At 39.4% G+C, this 19,150-nt stretch overlaps 1 protein-coding gene across 2 annotated transcripts in view; it reads right to left on the reverse strand.

The window, feature by feature from the left end:
* Positions 1-19,150, reverse strand: part of CYLD (CYLD lysine 63 deubiquitinase) — a 46,775-nt gene that overhangs the window by 15,061 nt on the left and 12,564 nt on the right. For both annotated transcript variants that reach the window (XM_024214633.3, XM_024214631.3), the window contains exons 4-12: positions 18,905-19,010; positions 15,694-15,786; positions 14,419-14,535; positions 11,379-11,758; positions 9,126-9,291; positions 7,715-7,856; positions 7,132-7,254; positions 5,458-5,549; positions 4,395-4,461 (exon numbers count right to left, since the gene is read on the reverse strand). In XM_024214633.3, the coding sequence (XP_024070401.1) occupies positions 4,395-4,461; positions 5,458-5,549; positions 7,132-7,254; positions 7,715-7,856; positions 9,126-9,291; positions 11,379-11,758; positions 14,419-14,535; positions 15,694-15,786; positions 18,905-19,010 (1,286 nt within the window). The remainder of the gene's footprint in view (positions 1-4,394; positions 4,462-5,457; positions 5,550-7,131; positions 7,255-7,714; positions 7,857-9,125; positions 9,292-11,378; positions 11,759-14,418; positions 14,536-15,693; positions 15,787-18,904; positions 19,011-19,150) is intronic.

The raw sequence follows: 19,150 nt of genomic DNA on the forward strand, positions 1-19,150 counted from the left end.
ACGGAGTGAAACTTCTGTTTGTTGCTCCTTGATGAACCCTCTGCCCCTCCCCCACCACCCTGTTAACTCTACTTCCCTGCAAACCAACCACCCCACCCTCCCCTACTACCCTCCCCCCTTCGAGCACCACTTGCAGAGGCAATAAAGTCATTGATACTTCACATTCAGGCATTCTTTATTAATTCAGCACACAACTAGGGGGATAATTGGAAAGGTAGCCCGGGATGGGTGGGGGAGGAGGGAAGGAAAAGGACACACTCCAATTTAAAACTTTAAAACTTATTGCTATGGAAATCATCTAGGGTGGAGTGAGTGGGTGGCCGAAGGCCCCCCCACCGTGTTCTTGGGCGTCTGGGTGAGGAGGCAATGGGACTTGGGGAGGATGGCTGCTGGTTACAGAGGGGCTGTAGCGGCGGTCTCTGCTCCTGCTGCCTTTCCTGCAGCTCAACCATATGCAGGAGCATATCACTTTGATGCTCCAGCAGCCGGAGCATCGACTCTTGCTTTCTGATTACAAGTTGACGCCACCTCTCCTCTTCAGCCCGCGTTTCAGCACGCAACTTCTCCTCTTCAGCACGCCACCTCTCCTCTCGCTCATATTGGGCTTTTTTAAAATCAGTCATTGACTGCCTCCACGCATTCAGCTGTGCTCTGTCAGCGTGGGAGGCAGTCTGAAGTTCAGTAAACATTTCGTCACGCGTCCTTCGCTTCCTTCTTCGAATATTCACTAGCCTCTGCGAAGGAGTAAGATTTGCAGCTGGTGGAGAAGGGAGAGGTTGTTAAAAAAGATACATTTTAGAGAACAATGGGTAGACTCTTTCACGTTAGATTTTGCTGTTCACAACATCACACAGCACATGTGCTTTCGTTACAAGGTCGCATTTTTCCTCTTATATTGAGAGTCTCCTGGTTTGGTGTGAGACACAGATGTCTCACATATATGGTAAGACATATAGTCTTTGGGCTTTTTTAACCTTCTTAACATGTGGGGATGGTTTCAAACAGTTCTGCCCTCATTTCCCATACCAAGCACCCGTGCCATTTAAAATGGGTTTGCAATGTAAAAGGAGGGGATGCGATTTCAGGTTTAACATGCAGCACAAACCCAACTAACTCCCCTCCCCCACACACCCAATTCTCTGGGATGGTCACTTCACCCCTCCCCCCCACCGCGTGGTTAACAGCGGGGAATATTTCTGTTCAGCAGACCAGGAAGGGGCACCTCTGAATGTCCCCTTAATAAAATTGCCCCATTTTAACCAGGTGACCGTGAATGATATCACTCTCCTGAGGATAACAAAGAGCGATAAGGAATGGATGTTGTCTGCATGCCAGCAAACACCGGGACCATACGCTGCCATGCTTTGTTATGCAATGATTCCAGACTACGTGCTACTGGCCTGGCGTGGTAAAGTGTCCTACCATGGCGGACGGGATAAGGCAGCCCTCCCCAGAAACCTTTTGCAAAGGCTTTGGGATTACATGAAGGAGAGCTTTCTGGAGATGTCCCTGGAGGATTTCCGCTCCATCCCCATACACGTTAACAGACTTTTCCAGTAGCTGTACTGGCCGCGATTGCCAGGGCAAATTAATCATTAATCATTAAACACGCTTGTTTTTAAACTATGTGTAATTTTTGCAAAGGTACACTCACCAGAGGTCCCCTGTGTGCCCTCAGGGTCTTGGGTGAGTTCGGAGGTTACTGTTTCCAGGTCCAGGGTGACAAACATATCCTGGCTGTTGGGGTAACTGGTTTCTCCGCTTCCTTGCTGCTGTGAGCTATCTATGTTCTCTCCATCCTCATCTTCCTCGTCCGCCGAACCCGCTTCCCCGTTTGCAGAGAGGGACTCATAGAACACGCTTGGGCTAGTGGTGGCTGCACCCCCTAGAATGGCATGCAGCTCCGCGTAGTAGCGGCATGTTTGCGGCTCTGCCCCGGACCTTCCGTTTGCGTCTCTGACTTTGTGGTAGGCTTGCCTTAGCTCCTTAATTTTCACGCGGCACTGCCGCGCGTCCCTGTTATGGCCTCTGTCCTTCATGGCCTTGGAGATCTTTTCTAATGTTTTGCCGTTTCTTTTACTGTTTCGGAGTTCGGCGAGCACTGCTTCATCTCCCCAGATGGCGATCAGATCCTGTACCTCCCGTTCGGTCCAGGCTGGAGCTCTTCTGCGATCCTGGGACTGGGACTCCATCAGGGTTACCTGTGCTGATGGGCTCTGCATGGTCACCTGTGCTCTCCACGCTGAGCAAACAGGAAATGAAATTCAAACGTTCGCGGGGCTTTTCCTGTCTACCTGGCCAGTGCATCTGAGATGAGAGTGCTGTCCAGAGCGGTCACAATGAAGCACTGTGGGATAGCTCCCGGAGGCCAGTAATGTCGAATTCCGTCCACACTAACCCAATTCCGACCCCCTAAGGTCGATTTTATCGCTAATCCCCTTGTCGAGGTGGTGTTAGGAAACCGGTTTAAAGGGCCCTTTAAGTCGACAGAAAGGGCTTCGTAGTGTAAACGTGTCCAGGCTTAAGTCGATTTAACGTGGCTAAAGTCGACCTAAACTCGTAGTGTAGACCAGGCCTAAGAAAGCACAGCATTGGGAATCCTTGAGCTTAAAGCATTCTTTACATTTTGTTCAACTATAAAACTATACTACATCTATTTTAATTTGCATATCCAAAATTCCCAAACTGTTACATCTGGAACATCCACAATTTCTAGAGATTGATTAGGCAAATTATCAGTTTCATAGTGCTGAAATACTGCAGTATAGTGGGCCAGGATGTTGCAAGTTATATTCTGAAAATATTCTCTATATGGACTCAGTTTTTCCTTATTTTTTGAGAGAGGAGGGGAGACAAAAGCCCATGAATCTGGGCTAGGGTAGCAAGAGGAGGAAAGTAGAGTGTGCCAGCTCCCCAGCATGCTTCCTCTATCTTTTCCCACAACTTACAGAAGCTTCTCTGAAGAAGCTCCAAAGGGGAGGGCTAGGAGCTGACCACAATAGGTTTAGTAATCTCAACTCAAATCTGCAGGGCAATTCAGGGAAGTTTACTGCAGAGCCTATGGGGAGCAAGGGATTCCCAGTGAAAGAAGCCCTTGGGAAATTCCTGGCAACAAGGCTGCTGCAAGAGATGTATTGTCAAGGGGCCACAGAAAGGCAAGGGCTAGGCAACAGCATGGAAGCAGTAGGCCCTCCATGCAATAGACCTTACTTCCATTGCAAGCCCAAAGACGTGCAGATTTAGGGGGCTAAATCTCTGCCAATCCTATGTGGGTATGGAGGTGAATAAACCCCAACATCCTATTCCCAAAGAATGAATATAAAACTCCATGAGTTAAGTTTTGCAGAGTTCTTTCCTCCTGCCTTAGAAAGAATAACTTGCATAGGGGAGAATGAGGCCTTACAAATTTTATAAAGAATTATTTTTAAATGAGGACTGCATGTGTTTAACTTTAAAAGAAATAAGAAATCAAAATCTTTATGCTTCCTCCAAAGCAAATTATAATATTTTTCCTGAAAAGCCAAAATATTTTATGTCAGATTCTACTGCTTAAGATTGCTTCAAAAAGTTGTTCCAAAAGTAACTGGCTACACACTAAGGGCTAGATTCAGAATTGCTCTATGGGCCCTGTGGGTTAGCTCTGCTGGTAGAGAGGGGCCATAAAAGTCAGGCACATAAGGCCAACACGTACAAGAAACAGGGGGAGGAGACCTTTACACCATTCCCAGGGAAGCAAAAACCTTGACACAAAGGGCTTTTAGGAGCAAGCCAGAGGCAGCAGTAGGCACAGCCAAAGCAGTAATATGTTTTGGCGATACCCCCCTGTAGTGGGGCGTAAGCTGGGCCCCTCTGGTTTCTGCCCCTGCTTCCCTCGCCAATCAGCCAGGAACGCCTTAGGTTGATGCAAACACCAGTGCTCTTTATTTACAGCTGTTTCGCACCACCACCTTACTATCCATGTACAGGTTTTTCAGCCAAACTTTGCCAGCAGCAGACCAGAGGGCCCGGCCCCAGCCCCATCCCTCCCTGTGCCTGGCCTGGCCTTTCTCTTCCCCTGGCTTCCTTCCTGCCAGCTTCTATAGCCCCTGGCTAAATTAGGCTGGCAGCTGTTTCTCGTTGCCAGGCAGGCACAGGGCTCTTCAACCAGCCCCAATCCATCCCCCTTGTTTGGGGCTGGAGTGGCAAGGGGCTGATTAAGCCCTCCTTACTCAGCACCCTGTCACATCCCCAATGAGGCTTGAGGCAATGTTAGCAAGAGGCATAACTTAGACCGCCTCTAAGGGTGGAAGACCTTTCTTCAGCTCCTGCACTGACGCTAGCATCATTGCCGGGATAAATCTGCTGTAAGAGTTCAACACATACATTTTTATTGCTTAGTCAAAAGAGCATTTTACCTTATTTTTAACAGTGGCTCTACTCTTAAAATATGATGAAATAAAATATTCAAGAATTCTTCTGGATCTGGACAAAAATAAAAGTAATAGTAGCATGTTAAAGCACATACAATCTCCAAGACTGTTTTTAAATAAAATTAAGCAGCTTTATTCTAATTGGAACAAAAAAAACCATTCCAATTTTAGTAGCAGAGTAGTTATGTCAACTTATCAACTGCCATATTTGGGAGCACACAATCCTAAACTTTATCTACTAAGCACCAAACAGAACCATAAACAGATGAAGGCTAAACTCTAGATAACAAGGCTTACAGATGAACAAAGATATCCTACTCCAAAGGGAATTATTTGACCCTGTGAAGAGGGGGGAAAAAGCTACCACCAGCAGAGGAAATAGAAAAGTAATTACAGTATCTGCTAATCGATACAAGAAATATCTACAGTGGTAACCATTTTTACTTTGTTGGAGGGTCACAGCCTCCAATTTAATATTGATCAGACGGACAGACATCTGCTATCCAGATCTCAATATCAAAAAGAGTGGCGGTGTTTTCTTCTCACTCCTAATTGAAGGGATTATTAATTTGCTTCTAGCAGTACCTGCAAAGTGCATGCTACTTTCCCAAAAGAAAAGAAGGAAATTAGCTGAGTAGTTGAGCAGCGACTGGTCACATCTTGGTAATAAAAGACTGACTATAAAATATATTTAAAAATAAATAAAATAAATAAATAAATAAACAAACACCACACAAACCCAATTAGTCTCAAACCTGTGAGTAAAAGTCAGCTAGTTTCCCCATTAGCATCACAACATAGGTGAGTCTTCAGGAAAGATCTGAACGCGGAAAGGGGAAGGGCCTTATGGATGAGCTCAAAGTCATTCCATGAGGAAGGTAAATTCTTCAATCCCCATCCCTAATCAAAGCTTTGATACTATAGAGATGGGTGCTACAGAAAAATATTTGTATATCTTAACGTATACTATGTAATGAATATATGTTTTTTCAGTCCCTTCTTATAGCAACGACTACATAATCTAGAAGCAAAAAACTTCTGCAATTACCTTTTTCCTCAGAAGTGAATCCTGATGCAGCTTCAACTTTTTCAAGTATTTTCCTCAATTTCATTATTTTCGTGGCGCACACATATCCGAAACTACATTAAGAAATTGGTTTAATAAACTATTAGCTAAATCTTTTCATCAAGTCAGTAGAGGAGAGAGACTTAATAACCAGAGGCTTTATTTCCTTTACTGATTTTTATAGTATCTGGCATTCCCCCCATAAACCTAAATGCCAGACCTCTTGTATTCTGCAGCACAATGGACCAAGTTCTTGGTCATGGTTCAGTTTTCTGTGACAGAGCGCTGCTGAATTCTGAGGTGCATTGACATTTCTGTGATAGCTTCAAGTAATTTCAGAGTTTTATTAAACATGAAACCAATCCTCCTTGTGGGTTAATTATCTGAATACTAAAGGTTACACAAATTTCAGTTTTGGAATAGTTGTCAATTTAACTTGCACTATCCCACCATATTCAGTTTTCAGTGTGCCACCAAATTTTATAAATGACAGTATGCAAACAGCATTGCAGAAATTGTTCCAGTTAAAAGTATTTCACTTTTTCCTGAATGCTAAAAACGGTGTTTGACACATGGAGGTGGTTGAAGTTTTGTGAATTAGAGAGGAGATGGGTCTCCTCTTTCTATATTGTGGGAAGGTGTAGCGAAAAGCCTTGAAACGTTGGGGGTAGGGGGGAGACAAAACAAAACAAACAAAAAGCTTTTAATTTGCTGTCCCAGCAATCATTTGAGATTTCTTTGGCTGGAGATAGATTCTGCAATCCATTCTGTGGCCATGGAATCATAGAATACACCAGTGGTGTGCATGTCCTCACTTCTAAGAGGTTCAAAATCCAGCATTTTTCTTCAAAGGAAGAAAGCTAAAATCTTTACAAATAAGCTATTAATGGTAAAACCAAAGTATAGCTTTAGAACTATAACCAATACTAATTAATTATGTTTTCATAAAGCCTAGTGGTCTTTTTTTGAACGAAAGAGGAATAATTTATAATCCCCACTGCATATTGCTACGTATGTCATTCTGTAACATTTCCTTTGGTTCTATGAGCCTCAAACTTCTCATCTCTACTCATCATTACCTTTGAATTTCTCTTAATATAATTTGCTAAGTGATTTCAGTGTATGATATGCCCACAAAGCAGAATTTTCTGAAACTTTTTAAAAGCAGTTGTGATTGTTACTAATGACTAATAAGGAAGAGAAGAGTCAGTCTGAATCATACAATCCTAAACAGAAGAGAAACTGAGGCACAACAACTGTTTTTCATGCCATAAGTATCCAGATTTTAGGTTGCTCTAACTACCCATGTCTGTCCAAGTCACCACTGGTGCTTACTACCACTTATGTTTGTGTCAACACACATGGTTTATCTAAAGCTAGAGACATATTTGTTTCCAGTTCTAGGAAATGGAAATGCCGATATGACTATGACTATGCCTTCTTACATTTTTTGTAACATCATCTGCAGTTACACCAAATAGATTAAAAATCACCAGAGCTGTTTGTCCTCACTGCCTTACAATAGCAGTCCTCAGGAAGGAACTTTTCATTCCCGTGACATAGTATTGCACAGGTGGCTAGGTATTTATAAAATTTATACTAGACTGGAGACTCATTGGCTAGTTCTAGTACAATGTTTTCTACGCATCTACTTACATCCGCAGAGGGTTTACAATCTCCGTCCTTAGCAGCTCTTGAGTTTCACTATAATATTCTACATCATTCTTTTCTTTAGGTCTAAGTAAAACAGTGTCCAAAACAGAGCTAAAAGAAAACAGGCTGAAAGAGGAAAAAAAATTATTTTCATTCTGTAAAATGCTGAGGAACATAACTAAGTCTCAGGCCAATGAAGGCCAGAGGAGGAAGTAAAGAACAAATCAAGCAAAAATAAATTACCGCACACCAAAGAAAATAAAGGTAGAAGACAAGAGTAATGACTGGATACCAGTCAAGAATTCAAATTAAACATTTCATGTTAGGAAGTTATTTAACCCGCTCAGTGAATATCAGAATGCACACTCAGGAGCCAATCCAGTCCTGGTGGACCAATTCAATTGAAAATAATGTTATGCCACAGTAGGCATTAAATGCACAATATGTCACTGTTAGTTGCGCAGCAATAATGCAAAACATTCAATACAGATTAGTACTCAGCTACTCTATTACATTTGTAACATTTCTCCCTCTCACCCACATCTCTGGATTCAGTTGCACAAATTAAAACAAAACAAACACTTACCAGAATAAGGTGGAGTCTAAGTAACAGGAATTGTAATGACCCTGGATGCCTTTCTTCTTTCCAATCATGGTCTCTAAACCTTCTTTTTCTGTTTTTGGAGGAGTGTTTTCTTCTACCACTTCACTTAAGTATCCTCCAAAGGCTGAAAATATTTTTTTTAAAAGTCACTTAAAAGCTTCAAAATTTCACCTCCATCAAGATTTTCCTATAAGTGTTTTGTAGACAACATATTGCTTACTTTGAAACCATTCTTTCCCTATACTAGAAAGGGAGACAAGGTTGGTGATGTAACATTCTATTGGACCAATTTGTGTTGGTGGAAGGTAAAAGCTTTTGAACAACATAGAGCTGCTCTTCAGGTCTGGGAAGGAAGCAGCGTGGCATTTATTGTACTATTTACTCTCAGTGAGTGAAACACATTCTGCAGCGATGGTGTTCAAGTCCTTAAAGCCCCACTGATGTCCCATTACCACACTTGGGTTGGGCCCACTACACTGGAATAGAGTTTCACCTAGTGAGCATAAATGAATTTCTCCCTAATTTTTACACGTTTTATTTAAACCATCTTAAAGGTATGAATGTTTAGAAACTCTATTTCTCTTTGCCAAAACACATCTAGCACAAGATCAAGACAGTTTGAATATTTTGCATCCAGAAAATATGCCTCCACCATGTAAACAGGCACTCTTTTCCATTTTAATAAATTATTAGTATTTACATGCTGATTTTTTTCCCCTCTCAAAATGAGCCATATCGAAGGAGAATGGAAGCAGGCTTGCAGTATCTGAAACTGAGATCATATATTGCTGGAGTTGCAAATGTAATTGGCTTAACCTGCACCAAGGAAGATTTAGGAAAAACGTTCTAGCTATAGAGATAGTTAAGCACCGAAACAGGCTTCCAACGGAGGTTATGGAATCCCCATAATTGAAGGTTTTTAAGAACAGATTAGACAAACTTGTCAGGGTGTCCTGCCTCAGCACAGGGGACTGGACTAGTAACCTCTTGACGTCCCTTCCAACTCTACATTTCTATAAAGCTCTTAGCAAGATTGCTGCTGCCATCAGTAAAGTGAGAAATGCCAAGTGTAATTAAAAACTTCAATTTCCAATACATTTCACAATTTACACACTGATCTTTGTCACATGATATACAAGAAAAAAACTTCAACTTTCTTAAAAGTAGTGGTAGAACATTTTCTTGCTTTAAAGTCAGTGATAGAATAATTCAAAGAAAAATGTTAAATTATGTTCTGTGCACAGTACTCTCACCATTGACTAATCAGATTAAGTAATGCTTGTACAGCCTTTTAAATGCTACGTATTTCTAGCTGACTACTCCATGAAGAAGCAAAATCAGAAACAATGTTACTTCCAGATTAGTAAATAATTGAGAAGGACACATTCAATACCTAGAGAGTTGCAGCGTTCAATCTGGTTGGGAACAGGCTGCAGTGATGCAAACCTAGAATCTGGCCTGCAGCTCTTGAGTTTAACAAAGAGAGCCTTTTTTGGGGCACAGGTGAAGTATCTAGTTCCTTTAAATGTTCCATCCGTACAGCTTGCGCATTCATCTTCCTGAAAATGAAACAGAGGGGATTTACTACTTTTTTTAAAAATTGAAAAAAGTGCATGCAGAACTACTGTCCTACAACTCCAATTCCTAGGATTCTGGTGATTTAGGTGTTTGACAAGATATCTGTGATAAAGACACCTCAATTCAAGTTTTCCACTCTGCGATGCAAGATTGATTTAGGGCTACAAGTTGGTATATATGGCTTCAGTTCATGAGTGATTTATTTTTAGTTTAGTGATAAGAGCAGCAAAGCCACACTTCTCTGCCCTTTAACCCCTCTGCAATTAGATAAGTTTATGGTATTCTCTATGCGGTATTTTTCTCCACCATAAATAATTATCATTTGAATTTTTTCATTGTAGGCTGGGAGGAAATATACCAGTGCAGCCTCTGTAACAGTGTGAGCATGAAGGAAGTCTGAATGTTTGCAGTATAATTGTAACAGGGAACAAAATGATTAAGACTGGAAGATAGCTATTTCAAGGATGCTGTCAAAAGTATTAATGGATATTAAACAGATGTTAGACCTATTGCAGAAGTGTATTATGTGCAAGTCCAAGGGCCAAGTTTAGCCCATGGAGTCATAAAACACAGCCTGCAGATCATCTGTGACTGAAAATATAGGATAAAGGATAAAGCTAAAGCTAATCAGCTGCAGTGGTTTTTTTGGTGAAAACTCAAAATGCACCCATGTACTCATCTGCCTCTTCTTTAAGAGAGAAAACATATTTACCATATGTATACTGCTATGATTTTGATGGATACTTGTGTAAAATTCAATAGAAAATTATTCTTAAGAGGCATCATATTACATGCACAGAAAATAATTTAGTTGCTGCACAGTCACAACCAGGTCTACGACTACCATAAAAATATCAAAAACATAACACAAATCTGCATAATTTTGCTGCAACCGTGGCTTTATTTGAAATTTGTGTAATTGGCCTTGTAAGTAGAACTGGTTGGGAATTTTCTGGCAAAATAGTTTGTCAATGACAATGCTGATTCATCAAAACTGAAATGGGGGAGAACAAAACAAAAACACTTTTCTCAGGAACTTTGTCCCAAGAAATCTTTCCTGACAACTCAAATGGGACGTGAAAGACTCATGGACTGGAACCTGGGCTCCCACATCCCAACAAGTGCTCTAATCGCTTAGCTATAGTGTCTCTCTCTCTAGCCCAATAAATATTATTCATATGAAGTGAAGCCACACCAACAGAGTGGGGAGAGAGAAAAACCCACCCCAAAATAGCTAGTTGCCTTGTGGTTAGAGCACTCTTCATCTGGCAGAGCAAGGATTTGATCCTGGGTGTCCCATATACCAGGTGAATGCCAGTACCTGGTGGTTAGGACAATTCTTGGGTGGGTGTGTCTCTCTTTTCTCTCCCATCCTCCCCACTCCCTCCCCCCCAAGAAAAATATTTGAAAAGTCTCAGTTTTGTTCCAGTGCAGAACAGGACTTGGAAAGCCATTTCCTGCTCTGCTCTACCTGTAAGTATGACTTAAATCCACTGCTAAATTCAAGTATCTGAATAGAACTATTAGTTACCGTGGAACTATAGTGGCAATCATTCTGCTAATATTCTACCATCTGACAACAGCCTTCTCATTCTGAAGGCTATTACAGACAATATTTAATGTAGGTTGTATTCCCTGTCTTTTTAAACAGAAAATGATGGATGTCCAGTAATTCACAAGTTCTGATGGAGCAGCCTATATAAACTAAGAAACAAATAAAAGGAATTCAAGGCTCTTCTACACTATAAAAATGTCTAACTAAAAGAACACAGTGGTTGCTCACTGAGCAGGCTACAACAGTTTTATCTGTAGTACAGAACAGGCCCCAACCATCTCATAACTTGGTGATGAAACAAGGCTTTAATGAAGTTATAAAATGATTAAGTCCTATTCACAATTTTAAACTATACTGCACTCAAATCATGTGACAAGTATATTTCAGCCAAGCCAAATTACTTTTGTAGAGTACATGAATTCTGGTCCTCAGCTACAAAACTATTATTTAAATTGCAAGATAGACAGAAAATAAAACTGTAAACAATAAGATTGTGCAGTTTGTATTATTTACCAGTTCCAATCCAGCCAATACTTCATTTACGCCTGGTGGCTGACCAATCCAGCGGATTACTCCATAGAAAGGAGGATTCTCTTTAACTTCAGCCAGTGAACCTGCTTCAAGACCATGCCAGTTATTGACAGGCATTACTATTGATGGACATTCCTGAGTGGCAGCAGTGTTCAAATCCCCAATAACTGATTGAACAGACAGAGAGAGGGGACTATGTCCAATAGTACCATTAGTATTAGACGTTTTTGTCAGGCTAAAAGGTAGAGAGTGAAATCTATTTTCGTTAGATAAACAGTTTGTTGGAGGCGGCTGTAGTGGTGGTGAAGAATGACCGAATCCAGAAGATGAGTCGGCAAGTGATTTTGCAGAGTCTTCAGCAACTGTTAAGAAAGAAACAAGGGGCAAATTAAGTAGCTCACTCTTGCTTCCCAAAGAGAGGCTCTGTAGGTCAAAAACAATGTCTTAATGTAGCTGTGAATGGGAAATGTTGAGCCCAGTTATGACTGGTCCCTGTGCAGGTGCACCAGGTCTTCCCTATCACTGCAAGCAGAAACTAGTCACAAATTGTAGATATACCAGGAATCGCTGCCTATTGATTCCTGGTATATCTACCATATATGTATGGTATGAGACATCCAGGTGAGTAGGTAGGGCTAGACCTGTGCCCACTTCCACAGCGGCCAACACAACTGGCTGGGTATAGGGAAGGGAACATGCCATGTTGTACTACTGTATATGGTGCTTTAAGCACATTTCCCCAGTATGCCAAAAAGCTCCAAGAATTGTGTGTCCCAGATGCATGTCTTCTGCTGGGGAAAGAGTGCCTATCCCCCTTCCTCCTTGTATAAGCTAGTATTCAAAATTACATAACTTTGCTGAAGGCGTAAAGTATTTCATTTAAAACGAAAAGGGCAGCTAATATGCTATTATGCCTGTGGCACAACATTTTCTGACATCACAAAACATTGTTCCTTTTGCCCCTAGATTTTTCCTGTATTTTTAGTCAAGTTTGCCGAACTAAGTAAATAGTTTATAATCTCACATCTCTCCCTAATGGACAATAATCCATTTCACAAAGTTATCACCCTAAATTAGGCATAATATTTGCAGTGTTTGCTGAGGAGATTCCACAGCATGATGCAGCAAAGAGCACAGATTTTCTAGGTCAGGGTAGGGAACGTTAGCAGGCAACTATAGGAAGGCTTAGCCTGAAGATAAATATAGAATATAATTTTCTTACACTGCCAATCTTTATAGTTGTGTCCAGGTGTCACAAATTTAAAGAAATATGCTATGGGGAATGGCCAAAGCCAAAAAAACCAGTTGTCTTAATATACACGTCAGCAGGAATCATGGAATGACTTGATAGCTGGCAGTTAGTAACTAGTGTAGTATGTTTCACATTTGCTTGTGATTAACTATAGGTTATAAATATCTGCTTTAGGACATCATTTATCCCCTGGGCATATCATAAGAGTACATTTTGGTTTACACAGAAACAGGATCTGTCATCTAGTGCTCATACAGGATAAAGTAACTGACTTGTTACCTGAAGAAACGTAAATAAATCATGAGCAATTCAGTGCTACATAAATGAGGTCACAAGCAGATGTACTAGTACGATACTATTTATAAGCATCTTACATCTTGCCTCAACTTTCTTGCTGGTCTAGAATGTACAGCTGGCATTTATAGAGCAAGTAGCAACTTATCCTTTTCTTGTCAGCCTAATTATGTGACAATATTTAAAAATTCCAAAAAACACAATTAACTCCTTCATGCTTGTTACTTTCCAGGAATTGATAAGTTCTTATTCACTTTAAATCAGAGGAATCATCTCTCAAATAAACCGATTTTACACTGAAGTAATGCATTTATTATTTGCTAGGCAGCCAGGAATGATCTTAACTCAGTTTCATTTTTAACAGTTTATTGACTTCAGTGCCTGTTACTGCTATATGTGCTTTCATTGTAAACCCATGTTTTTAGCAGTCCCCCTCCCCAGTTTCAGCCATAAGAACTCCTTGCCAGATGAAACACACCTGTTATGACCCTAGAAGCAATTTCTGGGGATAGTATAAACCTCTGTCTTCTGTTAGCTAACAGCAAAAACAATCAAGATTTACTGATTCTACATGCTTTAGGTATTTCCTTAAAATCAAGTGTGCAGTTTCCGGAATAAACTTTAAAGATACTTGCATTTTTGTATCATTTATTGTTTTATCAAACATAACTAGCTGATTTTGTTGTAACTCTGAATAATGTGTTCTGAATATGACAAAAATATTATGATCCACTTAAAACTGGAGAGTTAAATTAACTTCAGAAGGAGAAGTCAGATAAAACTCCTTTATGTACCAGGAGGAGGTTTGAAGGTATCATCCACATTCAGTGAAGTGCCTCAACAATATTATGTGTACAATCCGTTCCCACTTACATACAATGAGTTTGTTACAGATCTACATACAACAGAGCTGAAAAGCTACAATCTTCAAGTTTAAGTGTATATAATACCTCTAAGGCAGTAGTGGGCAACCTGTGGCCTGACAGGGTAATCTGCTGGTGGGCCACCAGACAGTTTGTTTACATTTGCACGGCTGCCCACAGCTCCCAGTGGCCGCGGTTCACTGTTCCCGGCCAATGGGAGCTGCAGGAAGAAACGCAGGCCACAGGGACATGCTGGCTGCCGCTTCCCGCAGCTCCCATTGGCTGGGAATGGCGAACTGCGGCCACTGGGGGCTATGGGCGGCTGTGCCTGTGGATGGTCAACGTTAAACTGTTTTGCAGCCTACCAGCAGATTACCCTGACGGGCCGCGTGCAGCCCAGAGGCCGCAGGTTTTCCACCACTGTTTAAAGGGGCACTCACCAACATTTGGCATGATCAACACACTCATTAACACAGAACATCTATTGCAAACATTTTGATTTTTTTTCCCCCCAAGTAACGCTCACTTTCCACTGTGCTAATGATCATATTTAAGTATAGACTTATTTTAAACAGCATGCATTTGTATAAAAGGGTAACTTATCCCTCATTACCTTCGTCAATATACCATGTGTTTTTTGATTTAGTTTGTGGTTGAGAATCAACTGAAGAGCCATTTAATGTATAAAAAAATTCGGATCTGTTTCTATTTCCAGGCTCGGAGGTAGATCCTAGAAGAAACAGCATGTTTTATTAAAAATACAGAATTTTATTAATAAAAATCCTGCTTTGTGCTCATTTCATTACATATCTTGTACAAGGGCAATCCTGCCTTCCACTTTCCAGGGGCAGCGAGTACTCCTGCAGCAAAGACAACATAGTTCAAAGCCTGCACTGAGGTAACATAACTCCTAAAACTATTTTAATTGTCCAAGCTGAAGTTTTATATATATATATATATATATATATATATATATTCAACTGGTTATCCTTTAAATAAAAGCTATTCAATTAACTAGTTCAGAGTAGAAGAGCAAACGAAGGTCCAATTCCACACTGAACTCCATGCAGGTAGATCCTTGTGCCCACACAGAATTACACTGACCTCAATGGACATCCACTTCATGTAGAACTGGAGCCAGAGAGTGGGGGTGGGGATATTTTTTGCAAAATATTCACTTTGCAGATGGTAATTTACAACTAGGCTTGGCAAAAAACTGATTCTATTAAAAAAAATTACTATAATTTTGACAGCTAATATAAATGTTTATTTTTAAGCACTTTAATTTAAATTTTTACAGTTGTGCAAAATTATGGAGGAGGTTCAGAATTATTTAATGAAGGCAGACGTGTTTTAACAATGTTAAAGCTTTAACATTGTTAAAACACAAATTATAATATGTGTCCAAATATACATAGTAAATATTCTTAACCAAATTAATAAGTTCTCAAGTAGCATTTTTCTTACTTTGCAATCTCCAATCATCAATAGAAGGTCTGTTTTTTGTTGGGAGGGGGGAGAGGAAGAGAAATTGTCATTTACCAACATTTACCGAAAAGTCTAAACTTTCCAAACTTATTTACAACCAACCAATTGAACCTCAAGGAAAACTGAAAAACACATTCAGCTTTGTATTCTGCTTCCATGCAATATATTTTTTGCATTTCCCTGCAAGTGTTTTTTCCTATGGATATTTTCATGGAAACAGATTTGCTGCTATTCCTCACCTGAAGTCTTTATTATGATTTCACAAAAGATTGACTTCAAGTGTCAAGGAAGAGCAGATGACCACTAAATAAATAAAAAGCTCCCTTTTCATACAAACATGCCTAAAAATAAAGTAAGATGGATTATGTTTTTAAGAAGAAGTAAAATTACTCTCAAGTACCTGTGACCTTTTGCTTACTATGATTGAATAAGCTTTTGTCACCACCACCTCTTGAGGCAAAGGTAAGTTTGGGAACTCTCCTGTCCTGTGTCTCTAGAATAGGCATAGAGGTAGAATTTTAGTTTTTTCACATAGGTGCAAGCATAATAGAGGTTATAAAACTATGCTTCTAAGGCAAAAAATAAGCATAAAAACATTAAAACCATAGTACAATAAAGCACAATAATGTCCCTCTACCACCACTACAAAGGATCAGTAAAATAAAATGTTACATCAAGATTTCTCTTATTAAAAAACAAAGGCCAAAGATTTCAAGCCTGGGTATACAAGGTCAGAGTCTTAACAGGTGGCCCGATTTTTGAGAATACTGGGTACATGTAGCTCCCATTGATTTAAATGGTATCTATGGGTGACCATCGCCTTATGGGGACGGGGGGAGGGTTGGGTGAGAGGAAATCAGATTGTTCTCATGATGAGTTACTTAAGTATGGCTTTTGTAGCCTAAGCTTGGGCACCCAGATTTGAAAGTTTTGGCTTATCAGTTCTCAGAAAAATTGGAAGGGATTTTGAGGTGGGTACCTGAAAATATTCCCCACTTAGTTTTTGAAGTGGACCAGATTTCAAATCAATAGTACCTTTTCAAAAAGGGCATTTACAAATGTTCCACATAAATAGATTCTTGAGGAAGCAGACCTACAATATTTTTTTTTAATATCAGGCCTTTCATAATGACATCTTGGAATAAGTCTGATGTTATGATGAAGGTGTAAGAAACACTAATTTCATTGTAAGTTTTTTTCTTCATTTCATTAACTATATTTTATGTACTGTTCCATGAGACATCAACATTTCAGTCAAGCAACAAGATTTAAAAAAAAAAAAAAACACAACAACAAAAACAAAAACACACCACACTTGCATTTTGTGACATGCCAATTTTATTTTTACTGCAAGAAGTTGAAGCATGAAGAACCAAAATATATTTCAGAACTATCCATGAGATTTTTCATGAGATTTTAAGAAATAGTTCACTGCTACTGGAAAATCTACGATGTACACTGCAAAATGAAACTGAATATAGAAGACAAGACCCCAAAACAGGCATAACTTTAAATGAACTTATGCCACAATCTAGCTGCCCCAATTTTTCCCGAAGTTATATCAATTATACATTTGTTAGGCTGTGTTTTGTATTAATTTGTCTCATATTCTGCATGTGGTCAAAAGAACAATTATTAATTTCAAGCCAATGAAGAACTCTTCCTTCCCTCACCCCCACGTACAAGATGATCTTTTTCCCCACTTTACAGAAAGAATTGACAAAAATGAAGAGAATTTAAAAACAAGTCATAACAATTTAAATATAATGTTGGTTGCATTTCCTCCTATTTTATGCACAATAAGCTAAACGTAGTTCTTTGAAAACAGCAAGTTATCATGCAAGCAGAAAATCATCATTTCTTCTGCATAACATCAGAAGATTTGGAACATGCAACATATCTTTTAAAGAGTTCAAATGAAAAAATCCTCATGTTTCTGAATGAGGATAGTGTTTCATTTACATTTTAGCACCATAACCCCTTAGGAGTAGTACATTTAAACACACTTCGGTGACTTCTGCTGGAGTACATTAGCTTATCTCTGCCCAACCATCCAAAACAACATCCCCTGAAGATACTTGGGATTTTTTTGGGAAGATTTACCATTTTAACATGATAAAGTGCATAGTGCCTCTTAAGTTCCATCAACTTACCATGACACAGTTGACAACAAAACTGTATTTAAAATATAAAAAGCCTATAGTCATTCCTTTTGAACTGTTAGGCCCCCAACTCAGCAAGGCATTTAAACATATGCTTAACTTTAAGCATGCAAGTAACTCCATTAAAATAAACTAGACTATACACCTGCTTAAAGATAGGCAGTCATATGCTTAAATACCTTGCTGTATTTGGGCATTACATGGCAACTTAGCAAAACTGAGCAGCACAAAACCTAATTTTTGGAGGACTAAAAGGTATACTCAGCTGTATTTATTAAATAAAAAAAAAAAACACAAATTATTGCTGTACTTTGAAATCTACATTTTAAAAGCAGAAAAACTAGATTCACTGAGTTCAGATTTTGCTATATTAAAATTCCTATTCAAAAGAATAAATACGTATGTCACTAGTGCAAACAACTAAGTAAGACCTGCAACTTTGAATACTTATGATTTTTATCAAAATTGCTGCAATAAACATTCTTTACCAATAATGTGGGAGTCATTAAGAAACCTATTTTCTGGAGGAAAAAAAACACAGAATCTAGTGCATCCCATGTACTGCAAACTAAACAAATGAGTAGGAGATGCACATAATGCCACTCATGGAAGCATTTATGTACATGTGCCATTTCACATTACTTCTCAGCATGAATGTACTCTTGAAGAAAGGTTAATAGTTAGTGTGGGGAGAAGGTTGTAGTTACAGACCACAGCTGTGTAAAACCGCAACTATGCTAGGCCCCACCCCCAAAAAATATTTTTTTTATAAATACATATAAACATTACTAAAGGTAACAAATTTTAGTTAGGTGGTTACATATTCTAGCTCAGGATTTTGATTACCACATCGAGCACAGTATTTTGACCAGAGCTAGAAAAACCACAATTTGAAAACTGAGGTTTAGTACACCATTTGTGAAGCATCCACACAAAAAGGTTGCAGTTATTATAGGTCAGTTCGTTCATCCGATGTGAATAACAAACTGCATGCATTCCACAGTTTTAACTTGGATTTTTTCAGAAATTATTGCTATGGGTATTTTGCTATTTGCCTTGCGTGATACTGGTAAAAATCACACACTATTATTTGCATTCTACTGGATGACCTAAGCTTCATTTACACAAGAAATTACTTTCTTGTTCCAGATATTCACAAATTGCTCAACACAATCTGACGGATGATTAATAAAAATCTTTTCAAGAATGGGTGCACTGCCACCACCAGTACTCAAATATTTATCCACAAGTATTCATGACACTATCTGTTTCCCATCAAAACTCCTCTCCACTTGAATGTTTAGTGCATAAACAGAAGTGGTTGCAGATACGAGGAAAGCTAATAAGTGGGCTATATTTAAAAATGTTAATGCACTTATTTTGCAATGATATACTTTGCACTATTTACATATTAACTAGCCAAGTGTTTTTCAAATCCACAAAGCATACCTGGGATAACATCATTGATATGCAAGAGAAGTGTACTTTCTACACTTGCAAAACTGCAGAGTTGTATTCCATTGTATCTTCCATCCCAATTCCCAATAGGATTATCCTAAAAATAAAAAAATTAAGATCTCAAAGTATTGTCCAAAAGAAGTATTTACAGAATTTTAAGAAAACACCACATTTGTGGGTTTAGATGCGGCAGCGCTGTGAAGCGCAAGTGTAGTCGCGCCGCCAGGGCTGCGAGAG

Source organism: Terrapene carolina, unplaced genomic scaffold (genome assembly GCF_002925995.2).
Source record: "Terrapene carolina triunguis isolate 2854851 unplaced genomic scaffold, T_m_triunguis-2.0 Scaffold130, whole genome shotgun sequence".
Classification (NCBI taxonomy): Eukaryota; Metazoa; Chordata; order Testudines; family Emydidae; genus Terrapene; species Terrapene triunguis.